This window comes from Heterocephalus glaber, unplaced genomic scaffold (genome assembly GCF_053883595.1).
Source record: "Heterocephalus glaber isolate CG9 unplaced genomic scaffold, H.glaber_assembly_v1.0 deba00000071, whole genome shotgun sequence".
NCBI lineage: Eukaryota > Metazoa > Chordata > Mammalia > Rodentia > Bathyergidae > Heterocephalus > Heterocephalus glaber.
The window spans coordinates 13,981,110-13,999,377 of NW_028258137.1; the positions used below are offsets into that span (position 1 = coordinate 13,981,110).

Sequence of the window (18,268 nt, forward strand, 5' to 3'; positions counted from 1 at the left end):
ACTTGAAGGAATTGCGAATCTCCCTGTGGGTAGGAAGACAAACAGTTCATTTATTGTGCCCACCCCAGGCCAGAAAGCTGAGAATATACATAGAAACAAATTGCCTGTCCTGAAAGTCTAAGGGTAAATAGGCAAATAATAACAGTCATTCAGCAGTTAAGGTTGGTGGGGTATGGTAGAAGCTTTGACGTGCTGCTTACATTTCCCCCCACCCACCTCACTCCACCTTACCTCCGGACAAACATCAATACAGAAGCATTTATTTTCTCAGCTTTCAAAAATGTTACTGACTGGCATCTCACACATGGCTAAGTATTTCTTCAGAAATTTGCTGCTGAAAAGTATAGCTCTACCCAGCCTTTCCTAGGGGCAGCCTTTGTCTACTGACTGGTCAGGGCCGGGGTTTAGAGACTGTCCCTTTTTTTCCATCTGGGGACACCTTTTGAGGTCCATTCCATTTCCAGAGCTCCCTGGGGAATTAGCTGAGGCCTCCCTCTGTTGTGACTGCATTACAGTCTATGTTCTTTTTTTTTTCTTTTTTTGGTACCGGGGATCGAACTCGGGTCTTTGTGCTTGCACAGCAGACGGTGAAACCACTGAGCTAAATCCCCGGCCCATGACTGCATTACAGTCTAACGTTGTCCCCTTCCATCATCATCAATCTGTCAACCCCCTTTGCTTTCCCGACAAGTGTTGGTCCCAAGAGCACTGTGCAGTAAACTTTGTTATGTACTTCTCACAATCTGCTTCCTAGGAAACCTGGCCTTAGATATGGGTTAACGATACAGGTTTCTTTCTCTTTCTCAGGCAGAAGCTCCTTCTGGGGTAGAAACAGATCTTATTGATGTTGGATTCACAGATGATGTGAAGAAAGGTGGCCCTGGAAGAGGAGGCGGTGGTGGGTTCACAGCACCTGTTGGTGGACCTGATGGAACAGTGCCAATGCCAATGCCAGTGCCCATGCCACCTCCAAATCCTCCTTTCTCATGTCCATTGCCAAAGGGACCTGTAAGTATATATCAAATGTAGATGTAAACTTTAGGAAATGATGACAAATAGGGCCTATAAATGTACTCAGGAATTAGAGGTTGTCACGAGCAATTTAGCAATGATATTTGATACTAGCTTTGTGGACATGCTGTGGAAGGGTCTTCTGGTTTAGCTGTAGGTAACAGAAAAGTCTAGAGAAAGAGTTCTCGAAAAGCTCTTTTCAGGTAGGCTTACTAAACATCTTTGGGACCTGTGTGGTTGTCCTAGTAGCTTTTTCCAAAAATGAGTAATAGCCATTTATTACCAGGCAGAAAAACCAACTTTGTAGACAAGAAGTCATTGTTAAGCATTGTTAGTAAGAGACTGATGAGAATTTTCTCTTAGACATTAAAGCATTTAATTTAGTGATTAGAAGAACAGCCTTTGGTTGTAGATCTTTAAAAATCTGGAATCCTTGTAATCACCATTTGGCCCTTTTGAGCATTTTTTGGTGGGGAATCTTGAAAGTATTTTTCAGTGTGAATACGTACATTTTATGTTTTCCCTCTTCCTGTACACAAACCTCAGAAATTTCAAATTTGGGCCATTGTCTCTGATAGTGCCTTTCTCCTCTTGCAGTCAGATTTTAATGGATTGCCAGTGGGGACTTACCAGGCCTTTCCAAATATTCATCCACCTCAGATACCAGCTACTCCCCCAGCATATGAATCTGTAAGTGCCTGAGCCTCTTTTATAAGCAACAGAAGAGTGAATCACATGAAGAGAGCAAAATAATGACCACAGGGAAGGCAAAGTTTTGATCAACTCCTAGTATTGGCATTGCCTTTGCTTTGGGATTCTTCTCTTGCTTCAACACTGCCCTGGATGTGTGAAGTGATGGTGGTGGTGGTGGAGGCAGCTGTAGCTGCAGCCGCATTGGTGGGCATGCTTTGTGTGCAGTGAAGCCAGGAATCAGGAAGGAGCTACAGCTCTTACAGTGTTGTAGTGTCCTACTAGGACACTTAACCAATTATATGTATTTGATTAGCTAGGCAAACAAGCACATTGAGCTGAAATGGTCTTAGTGTTAGAATATAATTATCAGTTTTGTAAGTTTTCAACACTCAAGTGAAGGAATTGTGACCAGATTGTACTTAAACAGAGGTGTTAGTAAATTTCAGGATATGGCATTGATTTCACATTTTAGTCTTGTAGTTAAAACTTCCATAAATAGCTGATGTGGTAATGATGTCTTGAACTGCAGGTGGCTGTAACAGCTTTGCTTTAGTATTAGATTTTCTGCCAGCCTTGTTTCCTCCGTATATGCTTTTTGAGACCTGTTTTCATCTGATACTTAACTGAGAAACACTTGGGTATGGTATTTGCTGTGTAAATCATTCATTTATAAAGCTCTCCCTATTCCTGAGCTTGCTTATTTTCTTTCCATTGGCCTTTATCTCTAGCTGATGTGTTTTACCTTGGGCCTGAGGTTTTTTTCCTCCCACATGTGTCAAAACATGGCTTACAGCTGTTTGTAGGAATGAGGTAGAAGATCTTCGTTAATATTTGAGGAGTTGGTTCTTGTAGACAGACATATTCAGTGGTTCATTTCTTTCCCTTTGCCCCAAAGGTGGGGAAAGGGGTCATGCTGTGTTAAAAATTTTTCTGTTTGGCAATTCAGAGTACCACATGATGTCTACCTGTTTAGAAGGTAGGACGATGTCTGGAAGTAGAGCAGCATTTTCTTTGGAGCAGATTCTGTTGCTTTTGGTGAGCAGCTTAGCTCTTGGGAAACACAGGGCTGACACCAATATTGGTACCTTCTCTAGTGATGCCATTGCTTTTTTCTTGTAACAATCTTTGTGTTGCAGGTTGATGACATTAATGCTGATAAGAATGTCTCTTCTACACAGATTGTTGGTGAGTGAGAAGGTCCAGTGTTGAACCCTCTGCTGTTTCCTCATTGTTCATTCCATGGCATGCTACCTATGTGTACCCTCCCCTTTCCCTAAATGTAGTATGGGTGCTATAGAGCTCAAGCTGTTCCTTCAGAACATAAAAGTATCTTGCCCAAGTTTCCTGTTTCTGTCAAGCGGTATCACTGTTACTTTCCACTTCATTCTGACTTTGTCTCCTGGTTTTTCAGTCACCTCTGGTTCTTATGTTATTGCTACTTTAACCTCCAACGTACCTGGAAATTAAATATTTTTAAGTGGTGTATTAAGCCATGCTTGGTGACACATGCCTATAATCTCAGCATTTGGGAAACTGAGGTAGGAGGATTGTGATTCTGAGGCCAGCCTGGGATACATAGAGAGCCCAAGGCTGCCTTGGACTATGTAGTGAGATCCTGTCTCCAGTGGAATATGAAGAGTCACATTAGAGAGGACAAAATAGGCACAAATCATGAAACTATCAGCATTCCAAAAACCCAGGGGGGATACGTTTAAGCTTAGAGACAGTTTTTTTGTTTTTTGGGACCGGGATCGAACTCAGGCCCTTTTACTTGTGAGGCAGGCAGCGGAACCACTGCGCTAAATCCCTGGCCCAGAGACAGTTAATTTTGTTGAGGTATAATTTTACATTTAAAAAAGAAACTTTACACAGTCCTGAAACTCTAAAGATAGGGAAAGTTCTTGTGTTTTTTTCCAGTCAGCTCTGCCCCTCCTTCTGTCTGACTTACTGTAATTTAGTTTTAACTATTCTAGAACTTTATAAAACATACTGTAGGCAGATCAGGGGATGGTTTTTAATATAAAATATAAAATAGAAGACTTATATATATAAAAAAAAAAACCCAAACCTTAAAAAGTGGTTCTTAGGAAAGCAATTATTTGTTCTGTAAATGCTAGTACCTCACTTTGGACCTGGTTCTTAGGGCACAGTCTATTTAGATGAATGCTCTGTGGACCTGGCCCCATATGCCACTCTTTGACTTCCCTTAAACTTATACTCTCATACAGTGCGAAACAACAGCTAGGATTCCACTGTAATTAGAAAATGTAGGAGTTTTCATCTAAATTTTGATCGTTTTGCCCCCACCAAAGGGTATTGAGGCATCTGACCCATTTTTTCAATGTTTTTAACATTGTGCTTGCCTGATTAAATTAGGTCCTGGACCCAAGCCCACAATCTCTGCAAAGGCCCCTCCCAGACCTGTGGACAACTACAACTTTGTACTGCCAGAGTTGCCATCTGTGCCAGACACGCTACCGACTGCATCTGCTGGTGGCAGCACCTCAGCATCTGAGGACATTGACTTTGATGATCTTTCCCGGAGATTTGAAGAGCTGAAAAAGAAAACATAGGTCTCTTAAACTAGGTAACCTCCAACTTCTGGGAGTTGAAACTGAGCAGTTTCTCCTTGTACACAAAGAATCTCCATGAAGTTCCGTTTTTTCTGTTAACCATCACTGAACACACTCTTTTGGGGGGGTTTTCCTATTCTACCAAATCCTGTTGCTTCCCAGTTCTCTACTGATCCTAAGAGACTAACAACTGGACACTCTGAGGCCAGAGCAGCAGGCTCCTGGCACCTGTGCCTGTCTGTTTCCGGTTAGAGGGATTCCAGGTTCTGTTGTGACCTAGCCCTCTCCAGGACCCTCCCCAGGAGAATGAGAAGACGAAGCATTGTGGCGAGAGCTGCCAGAGATGGCCGAAGAGAGAAGAGCACCTCATTCACTATCTTAGGCTGTGTTGAAGTTCCAGACTTGGAAACAAATCCCTCTGTATAGGGGGATTGTGGTGAGACACAAGGCCATGGTGTGTTTTCTAACTCTTAACACGAGTAAGAGAGAAAATGGTTCAGGAAGTCATAGTAACAGTTCCTAGAGGCTGGGCCCTCTCCTTGACATATACACTACTCACTGCAGGGCACTGTTCCACCGGGATCCAGTTGCAAAGTTTATTTGGAAAAAGTTGAAGGCCTCTCTTCGTTCTACTGGATTCTCAGGGAGCCCTCTGTGGCCTTTTGCTTTATTTTGAATGCTCTGTTTCTCTTACCAGAAGGCAGCACCATAGAAATTTATTTTTCCCCATAGCATGTTACTAGCAAATGAAGGGGACAGGTAACATATTGGGTAGAAGTTGCCATTCAAACCTACAGTGAGGTTCCAGCTGCCTTAATAGAAATACTCGAGTCTCTTGGGTAGTGAGCTGGAAAACCTACAGAAGAGGGGTACCTGTTTTCATTTGAAAACTTTAAAAATAGATCTCAAATTTTTAGTGCCCATGTGGCTGTTAATTCACTGCTTTCCTGGGTGGATGGGACTCTTCCTATTGTAACTCATGTGCTCCTTTGTCCCCAAGCTAAGGCCATCATTCCCCACAAAGTTGGCTTTGGGTTTGGAAGACAAAATTTTTACTTCTGTGTAGTGTATCTGTCACATACCCGTTTCAAGCAACTTTTAATGGTTTTGGTTGGTTTGTATCTTGTAGCTTAGGAGCTGCTAATAAAGTTCCGCTGTTGGTCAAATGATAAAGTATGAATATAGATTTTAGTGGAGAATATTTTAAGCAAGCAACTCACATTGGTGCACAAGCCAGAGCCAGCCTCCAGTTTCAGCTCCCCTAGTAATGCAGACACATACAGCCCTTCAGGTTTCTCTCTGAATTTAAGCCCAGGTAGCATCTGTGAGTTTGTTGGTTGCTTGTCTGTGACGGGACTCCCTATCACCCAAGCCTTCTGATTGTATCTTTATTTTTAGTAAATTATAATGAACTCACTTGTGACTCATTAATTTCCCATAGCCTTCCTGGGGCATGGATGATGAGTATCCTGTCGCTTGCTACTTGGCAGCAGAGCTGGTTTATCACTGTTGTTATTTTTACAGTATTATTCCTTTCCTGACTGTGCCAAGATCTACAAGCAAGCACTTAGAGCTAAGGGAATATTGATTCCTTGGTAACTTACAGAATTAAGACAGTTTTAGGGCTGGGGATTTAGCTCAGTGTTTCCAGCGCCTGCCTTGCAAGCGCAAGGTCCCGAGTTCGATCCCTGGTACCAAAAAATAACCCCCCCCCCCAAAAAAAAGACAAAGTTTTAAATGCATCTGTAAGTAATTTCATTAACTATGCCATGTAAAGATAAGTGATACTATAGTAGGAAGAAGTAAACCAAGATAGAAGGTGAACTATCTCAATCCTGTTACCTCTTAAGACTTTAGTGTCATTGGTTATTGCTGTCCTGGCTGATTCTCAGATGAGGGGTTCTAGGGCTGCCTGATTCCTAACAAATTTGAGTGCTTTTGTAGCAACATATTTGTCAGTACACCTTCTTTCTGAGAATTTTGAAGACAAAAGGAGAAAAGAGAAAATTGAGATTGTTGCTAATTTTAGAGTAAAAAATGTACTAAAAAAATAGGACATAGTTAAGTGAATAGTGCATAGTAAAGACACTACTTCTTTAATGATGTACTTTTATGTGGCATATTACTACTTAATGGTCAAGAGCCAGCTATATATTAGACAGTGGCTACTGATCATAATGTCCTGGCAAGTTGGGTTTCCTAAGAAAATGGTTGGCAGGGTTGGCAGAACTCTTGCGACTAAACATAAGGCACAGAATCAGAACTGGTATAGTCTGTAATCTTTTTTTTTTGTACCGGGGATCGAACTCGGGACCTTATGCTTGCGAGGCAGGCAGCAGAACCACTGAGCTAAAAGCCCTGGCCCTTAAGTCTGTAATCTTAAAAGCAGTTACAGTTAAGCTTTTCCAGTGGTACAAAATCATGATAGTTTATTTTGTAGTTACTGAGCAAGAGTTGCTCACCTTAAGGGAGGAACTTTCTTTTCCAAAGGCCATGAGAATGGCCGAAACAAAAAAATTAATGATCACAAGAACCATAAGTGATGTGACACTGGTGAGGATCAGGAAGGAGCTGAGTGACTGACAGTTGAGTTTCTACCTCACAGACAAGCTATGTGCTACATATGGTACATGTTCTTGAGCCAACATTTGTTAGAAAGTAGGAAGAGGTGCCAAAAGATACTAAATTTTAAGTGGACATACAAGAAAGAATGACCGAATCTAAAGATACTAAAGTATTTTGACCTCACAGCTTTTACAGGAAGAAAACAATTGAATTGTAGTGGAATTGTAAGTTACTCAAATTCCATCTGAGTTTTGGCAGTTCTGGAAAATATGTCTGAACATGGAAGCCTCGGGTCTTGCAAACACACCTGGAAATAATCCACACCAGAAGTGATCATGAAAACCACCTCTGCCACCATGAGAAGTTTCTCTGAACACAGGAGGGTTCCAATTAAAACAAAACCACACAGAAAGCCAGCCTTTTAGTATGATTTTTTCCAGTAGTCCTTTTTAAAGACTGAATTCCGTCCTCCTTTGCTTTTCTGCATGAAAGATTCTTTACAAATTTAGGTCTTACCTAGAATGGTTTCTATATGATCCTTATTTTCCCTTGCTATTTGCCCATTCATTTAAAACTGGGGCACTGTTTAAAATCCTAAGAACTCATTGGACGATTACCTGCAACACCACTGTGAAAAAAAATCTGTGATAAAATTTATTTCCAAGCACCAGTGTATCATCCACTTAAAGTGTGTTTCATTGTAACCAAATTCCTGTTGACCAATTGATTTGGGGAGTCTGTGGTGCAAGATTTTTTCTCCTTAAGTTTTTTCTATTCATGTTGCACAATCACATTGAAAGCAACGGTATTGTATATATTTATGGGGTACCATGTGATGTTTTTATTGATTAATGCTTTAATCAGGGCAAACCTCTCAACCATTTCTTTTTGATGAACCTACTTTGCCCTTTGTGTTGAACAGAAAGATGGGTTTGTATTGGTAGTTCATGGGGAAAATAGGCTTACTGAAATGAATATTAACTAAACAGAAATAATGCAGTTCAAATGCAGTGAATGGCAGCAAGTCCCCTGTCATCTCCAGACCAAAATCCCATACCCTCATCACAGCCCAGTGCCAATGGCATCCAGACAGAAGGGAGAGACTATGATAGGCTTAATAAACATTTTTTTTTTGGAAGCAACATTTTAGATGAAATGAGAAAAGAATCCACAAAACTAAAGAAAGCTCATTGATGCAATTAGGCAAGATCTGAGCAACTACTGCATAGAAAAGCAAAAGGAGAGAGGGACAACTTTAATCTGGAGCGGGGGGAAAAAAATCCTACAAACAGTAACCTTCAATAACAACCCCATATGATTTTGTGACCGAAAAAAGAAAATGGAGATAAGCAGACAGAAGGAGGGAACCAGCCATCCTCTGAAAGCCTCAGACATTGTGATTCTGTGATCACTGTCCTTCCTCTCTGCTGGCTGCTTGTCTCCCCCACAGGATGGAAGAGCAGTAGATGAATTCCTCCAAACAAAATACACAGAAAATGTGAAGATCTGACAGACAAGAACATTGTGCATTGGAATATTTTCACATTGAGATAAAGCCTCACATTTTACACAGCCCATTGCGGAAATAAAGAAAAAGGTTTATGGGGAAAAGAATGCAGTTCTTTCTGGGAATGTACCTCCCTAAAGTTACTAACCTTATACAGTTTCAAAGAGCCATAGAAAAAGCAGCAACTTGTCATTCTGCCTAGGGATAAACACAGGTTTGGGCCCATTTTCCTTTGGCAGTATGACTGAGGATACAGGAAATAAGGAAGACAGACAGTGCTGAAAGTAACAGCCATTCAAAAGCTATATCCATAGGTATTCCCTGTAAAACAGAATAGCAGAGTCTTAAGTTCTCCCTTCTCTGATTGGTTTTTATGGGCAGTTCCCCTCAAGTTAAGAGTTGTTAGGCTAAATAGAATTCTGCAGAGAAACCATGATTTCCTTACCTCTTTGTGGTGAGAAATTCTCATCAGAGCAGCTACTGAACCGAAGAAAGCCCAGCAGTCAGAGGTACACCATCTAAGCCTCGGGTTAAGCTGAACAAAAGGAGAAAGCAGTCAGTGAGAGCCAACTGCAGTTCTGTCCTGAGGACATGGAACCAATGGAATGTAAACTTGTGGTGGACAAATTACTATACTTGGAAAATGCACAAAATTGCTTTGTAATTGCATAGTATTTTCATATAAATTAGACTTTCACATTATGTATTACCTTATTTTATCCCCATTTTAGCAATAAGAAAAATATGTGGGTTTCAACCATGCTATAGAACATAACCCCATTTTTTTCCCCTAGTTTTTTGAGACAGGGTCTCGTAACGCTCAGGCTAGCCTTGAATTCATGATCCTCCTGCCACAGCCTTTTGAGAGCTGGGATTACAGGCATGTGCTGCCATGGCCAGTTTAACTTGTTCATGACAGGGTTGTAATTCTTGTGTGTTTGTGCCAGGTGGTTCTGCATGATTATTCCACTGGGTGGAATGGGACAGTCCCATCAGGTGGCACAAGCTGCTGTGTGGGAGAATCATGCATGTACCACTGGTGGTTGAAGCTGGTGGAATGTGTTAGATCCTGCTTTTATTCTATGACCTTTTTTCCCACAACTCACTTCCAACTTGAACTGATGGTTTTCCATATAGTGCCCTTTCCCCAGGGAAGAAATGTTACTGAGATCACAGCACTTAGGGAAAGAGTGATTGTGGAGCTTACAGTCATGGCATAGCTGGTCCGCAGGAATACGATGATGGACAGGCATTGCTTGGGGATTCACTGATGACTCACCCTGGGGTTGTGGTGCAGCAGGTCCCATAACTGAACAGTTGCCAGCAGAATAAGGAAGACCACAAGGTGAGTGAGAGGAGTTCACTATTAAAGCCTCATAGAAACTGATAAACCTATTCTCAAGAAAAGCTGACAGTCACTCAGCATGAATGGTAGAGGTGTTCCTGTGATGGCAGTTTCTACATGCTCCTGGTGCTGAAGTGTAACAGCTTTAGGCCCTGTTGGGTCAAACGCTGATGTAAGAACTCTGCTTTCTAGTGTGGCCTGTTCTTGTGGATATAACATTAGCAAAAGGCCACATATTTGATTGGGAGCTGTGCTGAAGAAACTTCAAATGCGAACTCTTGATTTCTGATTGACCCTAGAGATCTAGACCAGCATCCTCCACTGTAGTGGTCTAAGTCGAATCTCTCAAAACGAGCCCAGTGAGGTGTGCCATTACCATGCTGGTCTCAACAGTCCCATGTTGTTACTTGGCAGTAAATAATTGATTTTTTTAATAGGCTTAATGCTGAGAACAGAAAGATGGGTAGCAAATTGGAAGTTAGGCCTGTTACTCACCAATTATGTTTTGCTGTATGAGAAAACATAATTTTACATAGAAAGACCCCCCACAGACCTGAGCAAGTTAACAGACCTCTTCTAGGACCTAGGCAATGCCACACAACAGGCGGGCCCCACCTCCTGTCTTCACTAAAGCTGCATGAGCCCCCATCTCTGTATTAACAGTTCTCTACAAGGTCTGCTTGGGACAGGGCCTCAGGAAAAGTCTTACACAGATGAGCAGCCCAGGCTGTTGGTCACTGGTAGTATGTGTTCTCCCATGGGAAAGACCAGAGAAAGCACCCAAAGGGGCATTATTCATCTCTTGGTATAGTTAATGGATGGACATCCCAAGCCAGAAAGCAACCCCCTTTTCATGTAAAGGATGGAGCCTTGTGGTTTCACTTAAAATATTTATGTCTTAGGCTTTATTGCCAGGGTTCAAAACTGACCAGTTCCTTACCCTGTGAAATTTATGTGCATTAGCCTTGACAACATACCTAAGCACAGTGAATACTGAAGAGCTTTTCTTTTTTCTTTTTATTTTTTTTCTTTTTTGGTACTGGGAATTGAACCCGGGTCCTTGCGCTTTTGAGGCAGGCGGCAGAACCACTGAGCTAAATCCCTGGCCCAACTGAAGAGTTTTTGAACACCACTAACAGTGCAAATGTTTCTAGGTAATTGCTGAGGACATTAGTCTTTTTTTTTTTTTTTTTTTTTTTGATAGGATCTCACTATATAGTACAGGCTGGCCTTGAACTCACTATGTAGCCCAAGCTGGCCTGGAACACACATCAATCCTCCAGCCTCAGCCTCCCCTCCAAGAGCTTGGATTACATGTGTGCGCCATATTTTGTTTTAAATTCATACACAAATACAGATCTGATAGAGCAGTGGAGAAGGAAGAACTGTTCAAAACAATACTTGCGAATTATCAGGAAACTTTGGGCATGAGGTAGGAATATCTTAACACTCCTCACTCAGGCTTGATCTTGTCTTGGTCATTGGCAGCATTGTGCCATGTTTTTCTTATACACTTCATGTCAAGCCCCAAGATGACAGTGCTGATGATTATGCTTGTGCCCAGAATGTTTCTCTTAAGAACTTCCAAAAAAAGAAACTTTCACCCCTGCTGTTGGAGATGACCAGCCTAAACAGAGACACCACAGTTAACACTGCGAACCCGAGAGATTGGCTAGGACTCCCCATCAGAAAGTGTTAAGAATACTGCTGACTTCTACAGGCAAGGCCACACATCTGGGCACTTCTCAAATCTGTCTTGGACCTTGTGGGTCACGGCCCATACAGGGTATGCTGACTGCAGTCATTCCTATTTTTGAGTACTTTTTTCTGCAGCATACTTTTTGATACTTAATATAGGAATGATAAAACTACATAAAATATTCCTACAGACTTAATTCTGTACCTAAAGTTGAAACAGCTACTTTACGTGGAGGAAAAGCAGTCAGCCTGTAAGTGGATTTAGGCTGCTGTAAAGGGGCAGCATTCTCCTTATAGGTCTTTGTGGAGCTCCCCTGGTAAAGTCTGGCAACTGTTTCTCACATTTGACATTAATTCACATGTACAAAAGTATAACAACAGATTAGGACATAAGAGGATCCGGGGATTTAGCTCAGTGGTTCCGCCGCCTGCCTCGCAAGTGCAAGGACCTGAGTTCGATCCCCAGTACCAAAAACGGGACATAGGAGATGACTTATGTGAAGATAGTCTAGGCTTTGGCCCTTCTCTGATGTCTGAAGTCAGGTTTAACTGTCCAGTCTTACAGAAGTGAGGAAAGCATCTGAGGACAAAAACACCTGGAATTAAGTCTTTAAAACTGCTATTTTCTACATAACCCCAGCTATTCCTGTTTGATCACTTTGAAGTATTTCAGAGTCCTTAACACCACTTGGTATTTCCTTTAGTGCTGTCAGGCAAATTTAATGAACTATGTATGTAAAGCTACTGGAGAAATGACAGTTTCACTAGTCAGTTGAGGGAAATATAGAGTTGATCTCACCTAGAGGGACGTGTCAATAGCTTTATCACTTGTTACAGGTTCTGCCCTTGCAAAGTTAGAATGGCCATAGAGATAAAAGTCAAAGCACTAATATCCCATGAGTACCCTGATGGTCACATGAAAAAGAAATTGGGCCTTCTGAGATACCCAGATCCAGGAGGACGAAGAAGCATTCATGCCCACATTGTTGGACTCCAGGGTCGGGGTTATAACAGAACATATTCACATTAGTGTTGAAGCAGTGTCTGCTCAAGATGCTGTAGAATTCTGGGGAAACAGAAGAGAGCAGTATAGTTTTCCTATAAAATGCAAGACCATAAAACAACAATAACATTCACTTTAAACATTCAGGGAAGGGGCCAGGGATTTAGCTCAGTGGTTCCACCACCTGCCCTGCAAACTCAAGGACCCAAGTTCAATCCCCGGTACCAAAAACAAAAACCAAAAAAACATTCAGGGAAACATCTAGTATTTGATGTCTAAGGTAACATTAATTTTATACTGTCATATCCTACTACTGGAAGCATTAAATGTTACTATTGATTTTGGGGACAAGATCTTGCTATGTAGTTCAGTCCGGCCTTGTACTATGTAACCTAGACTGGCCTTAAAACTTGTAGCAACCCTCCTGCCTCAGTCTCCTGAGTGCTGAGATTACAGGCATTCACCATCACACTTTGTGTTTTCTTTTGGTACCGGGGACCTTTTGCTTGCAGGGGGCAGAACCACTGAGCTCAGTCCCCAGCTCCACACTTTGTTTAAATACTACTTTTTTTTTTTTTGGTATTGGGGATCAAACTCCAGTCCTTGCGCTTGTGAGGCAGGGGGCGGAACCACTAAATACTACTTTTTAGCAGGAGCTCTTCAGTTTTGTAAGGTTAAAGGAGTGTAAATGTCTTGGTTGGCATTACTGTTTGAGTAAATCCTTGCTGTAAATTTGAAGAATAAATGATAATCCTCCAGATTCATACACTAAACCACTCCATAAGTTTCTGGCAATTTATTTTTGGCATCTTTTTTGGGTGATGTATACATCATGGATCATAAAGGGCAATGGTTCCTTTTATATTTGAAGATGAGTTCATCTAAGCCAGAGGTCAACTGCAGCTGGGATTAAAACCAGCGTGTTTTTCCAGTTAGAGAAGGAATGAGTTTTAACAAACTGCCAAATCAAAACCCCTGTAGTTTGAAGTTTAACAAGGAATCTTTAAAAGGTCTATTTTCTTAGAAATCTAAAAAGTGCCTATAGTATAGCAGCATTACAGTAGCTATGAAAACTTCTGAAAAGGGGCCTGGTTCCCAGTTGTCCTGTGAATTCCCAGAAACAAACACCCTGGTCCCCTTGTTCAGGGCTCAGGCTTGCTCAACTGGAGTTTCTTCCATGTTTCACAACACTTCCTCCTGAGTGACAAATTCCCCTGGGATGGAGAGCTGCCAGTGATGCCTGGTTCCAGTAATGCTAAGTGCTGTCTGATTCTGTGATGTTTGGTCAGGATGGCCCTGGCCCACCCCATAGTTCTCTGTGTCCTGGAGTTGCTGAGTTGGAGAGGTACTTTGTTCTTGAAGAGGTACTCTTATCAGGAAAATATATTAGGAATGAGAGTCTAACAAAGCAGAACACTGCCCAAAAGAAAGGAGTTCCCGTCAATAATAAATCCTAATGAGAAAGTAAAAGAAAGTAAAATTGCCTCATTCTGTAACGACAAAAATACAAAGACATAACAATAAGTTGAAGACTTTCACCGTTGTTTTTGAAAACATTTTTAGAGATACTAGCTAATGCAGTTAGATAAGGAAAACAAATGAGGTTTAAAACGTGAAATTATTGTAAATGATACGTATTTCCAGATAAATTGAGGCTCAATGGAAGAACAAAAATGACTCGGCATGAAGCTGGATTCTAAATAAGGAAATCTACAGCCTTCATATAACCATTCACTATTTCCTTAGAGTGTATAAAGAAATATCTAATAGCAACACAAAAGGTAAAATAAACTAATAAGAGATGGAAAAAGATGAGGGAAAAATTGAATATTACAGAAAAAAATGAAAACAAGTAGAAAAACATCTTGTTTTCAGATGGGAAGAGATCATAATATCATCTCTAAATTAATCTTTACTATAAGTTCTTTATAAGTACTTAAGTCTGTATTACAACTATATAAGCTCAATAATTATAAAAAGCTCCTACAAATCAAAACTACACAGATTAAACACTATGTATGGAGTGTTCACATGTACCAGCTCCCATTCTAGGTGCCAGGAACACAGGGTGGGTATAAGGGAACCCCTCCCCACAGGGAGCACACATCTGAGAAGGACAGGCAATAACAATACTCAGGTAAAGATAAGTGATATTAAGAAAAACTGAACAAGATAAGAGGATAGAGTGTATTTTGAGGGAGGAGCAATGCTGCTAATTTATGTAGAATAATTATAGAAAGTTTCTCTGGGAAGCTAGGTGTGGTGACACGCACCTGTAATCCCAGCACTCAGTTGGCTGAGACAGGAGGATTGCTGCAGGTTTGAGGGCAGGCTGGATTACAAAGTGAGCCCAAGGCCAGTCTAAACTACATAGCGAGACCCTGCCTCAAAACAACAATAAGTTTTTCTGGGAGATGGCATATGAAGGAGCCTAATAAAAGTTTGGAGCCCAGAATGCATTCTTCATTCCTACAGTTTGCCGTTCTCAGAGTGTCTTATCAATGGAACCATACAGCATACTTCCTGAGTCTGGCGTCTTGTGCTTACAGTAATAAGCCTGAGGTGCATCTATGTAGTTACCTGTATCAGCATAAGCTGTGTGTCTGATACACTTGAACTCCTTAAGACTGTGATTATTTTTGTCTTATCTCCTGCAGCTGTTCTCTTTCATTAAGATCTACCTATTCCTTGGACTTCCTGCCTTTTCTGAGATCAATGGTTTTCAAATGGGCTGCACACTGGGGTCACCTGGGAAGCTTTCAAACGTGCTGGGCCTCACATGTACCCCAGGCTCAGAGAATATCACTTCATTTGTCTACAGTGAGTCCTTGTAAGCAAGCATTTCAAAAGCTCCCCAGGAGACTACAAGGTGCAACCAGACCCAGGGCTGGTTTCTTCTTGTGGGAGCTCAGTCTTCTCTAAGCAGGGGCACCTGTCACCAAAATGCTGGAAACTCTACATGACAAACAACTTGATTTTCTCAACAAATATACTGTGAGAAAAACAGCAAAAAGGAAGAGTTGGGAAGGAAGAGGAGAGCTATAGCTTAAATACTAAAAATATACTTGAGACATACAAACTAAACCATGGCCCTTATTTGGATAGTGATTTGTGAAAACCAACTATGAAATAAATATATATGAGACAACTTGGAAAATTTGAGCACTGGCTTTTAAAAATTATATAACAAAACTTACAGTCCTAACTTTTTGAGAAAAATTTCATTATGTAGCCCAGGCTGGCCTTGAACTCACAGGATCCTTCTGCCTCAGCCTCCTAAGTGGTGGGATTATAGGATGCACCACCACACCTGGATAGTCAGAAATATCTGATAGAATGATATGAAGTCTGCATTTTCTTTTCCAAGAATATGAACAAGAATGGTTATCAGGAGTCAATTCCCAGCACCACCGGAGAGAAGGGTGGGGAGGGGGAAGAGGAGGAGATATGGTCGTACCCAAGAGTTTATTATATGATTCTCTACACTTTTTTTTTTTTAATTATTTCTGAGACAGGGTCTCACTTTGTAGTCCAGTCTGGCCTTGAACTCACTGTGTGGCCCAGGCTGGCCTTGAACTCGCAGTGATCATCCTGCCTCAGCCTCCCAAGTGCTGAGATTGCAGGTGTGTACCACCACACCTGGCATGATTCTCTACACTTTTGTGTGGTTTGACTTTTTTTTTTTTGGTACTGGGGATCGAACTTGGGTCCTTCCGCTTGCGCAGCAGATGGGGAAACCATTGAGCTAAATCCCCAGCCCTTAAGTTCCTTTTTTTCAAAGTAGGTTGTTGTTGATTTTTTTTTTTTTAACCATCCTTCTCCAATCAATGCTTTTCAACCGTACCTCTGTTATATCAGTTCTTGGGTTTTCCCTGCAATTACTTCACACATATCCCTAACCAGTGTCACTCTTGTCTATTTGTCAAATGTCAAAACCATCAGGCGCCATAGATTGATGCTTATGGACCTTAGTTTCTAAGCTTTTTGCAACTATCATGGTTCTGCCCATTCTTCACTTACTTTTACTGGCTGGCTGATGAAAATGTTTTGAAGCACTGATAATATCATTGAAATAACTCAACTGGCGGCTTGGTCTTTGCTCAATTCCAAGGTATAAAGTGCTGTAAAGAGAAAAAAAAAAAAAGCCAGGGTAGTGATGCCTAGAAAGACCTGGCAAATATAAGTCATCAACCTGGGCGGGCAGAGATGGGTTCTCCCTCTTCCTGGCTCAGGATGGGGAAAACTGGTTACTTCCTGGAGAACAAGAGGTGAAAGAATCATCTTGTACCCCACACCTGAGAGAGGTTTAGGAAGATTACAAGTAATAACGCCCAGTGCAGGGCCTTACTTGGGTGGCCCTTGCTCCAGGGGAAGAATCTGCATCTCCAAAAGTGCCAGGTGTTTGTGAAGTCAGCTGGCTGCTTCTAGGAAGTCACAGGGTGACCCCTGGTTGAAACCCAGTATGCTTAAGGGAGAATTCGGCCTCCACAAAACTCTGAGAAGATAACAGAAGAAATGATGGTGATTTGCTAAACCCACTGAAAGTATATTTCAGGTTGTTATTTTTCACAAATCTTGAGACTCTTGAAATCTGGGCTTTTCCACCAGAACTGCAGTACCTGCAACCTATTTTATTAAGTGCCCATATTTGAGAATAAATAAATCACATGACTTCACCATCCCACAGAAGAAAAAAATGACAAGTTTCAAAAGCTTCAACAAAGCAGTTGGAGTGTGGAAGTCTGCTACTGAGAGTATTTTTGTATTTTGCCTCAATCTCCTACTCTAAATCACCAGGTTATCTAGACACTATCAGAGGGATCAAAGCTCTCTGTTTTCTGTATTGGAAGCTTAAGGAAATTAAACTAAACAGAAGGTTGCATCATGCCTGTTGGTTATGCTGAAAAGTAAAAATTAGTGAGGACATAGAGACATTCAAGGGAATGGAGGCAGAGGAAAAATTCATTACTGAAATCTACTGGACTTTACCATTTGCACTTTAGGGTTCCACCTACTGGCAACAGCCTTGATTTTCCAAGAATAAATGAAGTTGGATAAAAGTTTCACCAGCTTGTTAATGTCATAAGAACTCCATGAAGAGTGTTCACATTCTGAGGGTATTTTTCCTGAGTAGGAATCCCACAGTTTCCTTTAACTCCTGGATATGGAACCAAGATTAGAAGGGTCAATTTCACATTAACTCAGGTCTAGGACCAAGTACAAAGGCAAAGGCTGTTTCTTTTAGTCAGGAGGCATGTGTTTAGGGTAAAGAATCTCAGTTTCATTTTTCTCTCCAATTTTTCAGAAAGCAGTCACTTCACAGTGGCTTCAAAACTTTTTTTATGAGAGACTGTAGAAGAATGGACAGTGTGCTCAGACAGCAAAAATTGAAACAGTTCAGAGTAGCATGAACTGCTCTCACAGTCTCAGTATACTTTACAACACATGAAAGAAAACTAGAGATACAAGTGATCAGGACTTGGAGAGGAATTAGGGAAAAGAGGAAGAGGGCAACAGGACACTGAAAGCCTCCCAAGAGGTCCTTTCCATGGGTCTTTTCTTTTTTTGGGGGGGTACCAGGGATTAAACTCAGGTCCTTCAGATTGTGAGGCAGGTGTCGGATTCCATGGGTCTTTTCTACTCCACAGAGAGTTTTACTTTACACATAAAACTTGGAAGCAAGCTTACTTCAACTATCTTTGGGAGAGAGCAGTTCACAGGCAGCATGGGAGGGGCAGGAGGACAGGATGGGAGGAAACAGGCGGAGTCTCTTGTGGCTCAATCAATGGGAAGAGCTGCCCAATGACAAGACTGATGGGGAAAAGGATGACAGCAGTTTGGGTGCCGAGGAACAGTTCGGCCCAGGTCACAGC

The 18,268-nt window shown here is 41.5% G+C and overlaps 2 protein-coding genes across 4 annotated transcripts in view; one reads left to right on the top strand and one right to left on the bottom strand.

Annotated features, from left to right (window-relative positions):
• The window catches only part of Ist1 (IST1 factor associated with ESCRT-III), a 31,754-nt gene extending 26,061 nt beyond the window's left edge, over window positions 1-5,693 (top strand). Inside the window, exons 7-10 of one of the 2 annotated variants that reach the window (XM_004842912.3) lie at window positions 808-1,008; window positions 1,609-1,701; window positions 2,841-2,889; window positions 4,081-5,693. In XM_004842912.3, coding sequence (XP_004842969.2) covers window positions 808-1,008; window positions 1,609-1,701; window positions 2,841-2,889; window positions 4,081-4,277 — 540 coding nt within the window. In that variant the 3' untranslated portion in view covers window positions 4,278-5,693. The remainder of the gene's footprint in view (window positions 1-807; window positions 1,009-1,608; window positions 1,702-2,840; window positions 2,890-4,080) is intronic. The other variant, XM_004842914.3, reaches the window with a different exon arrangement.
• LOC101723680 (uncharacterized) overlaps window positions 31-18,268 on the bottom strand; it is a 51,253-nt gene continuing 33,015 nt past the window's right edge. Inside the window, exons 4-8 of one of the 2 annotated variants that reach the window (XM_087212767.1) lie at window positions 16,744-16,890; window positions 16,416-16,516; window positions 12,339-12,458; window positions 9,557-9,658; window positions 31-8,884 (exon numbers count right to left, since the gene is read on the bottom strand). In XM_087212767.1, the coding sequence (XP_087068893.1) occupies window positions 8,880-8,884; window positions 9,557-9,658; window positions 12,339-12,458; window positions 16,416-16,516; window positions 16,744-16,778 (363 nt within the window). In that variant the 5' untranslated portion in view covers window positions 16,779-16,890 and the 3' untranslated portion in view covers window positions 31-8,879. Of the gene's footprint in view, window positions 12,459-16,415; window positions 16,517-16,743; window positions 16,891-18,268 lie in introns of both variants that reach the window. The other variant, XR_015451865.1, reaches the window with a different exon arrangement.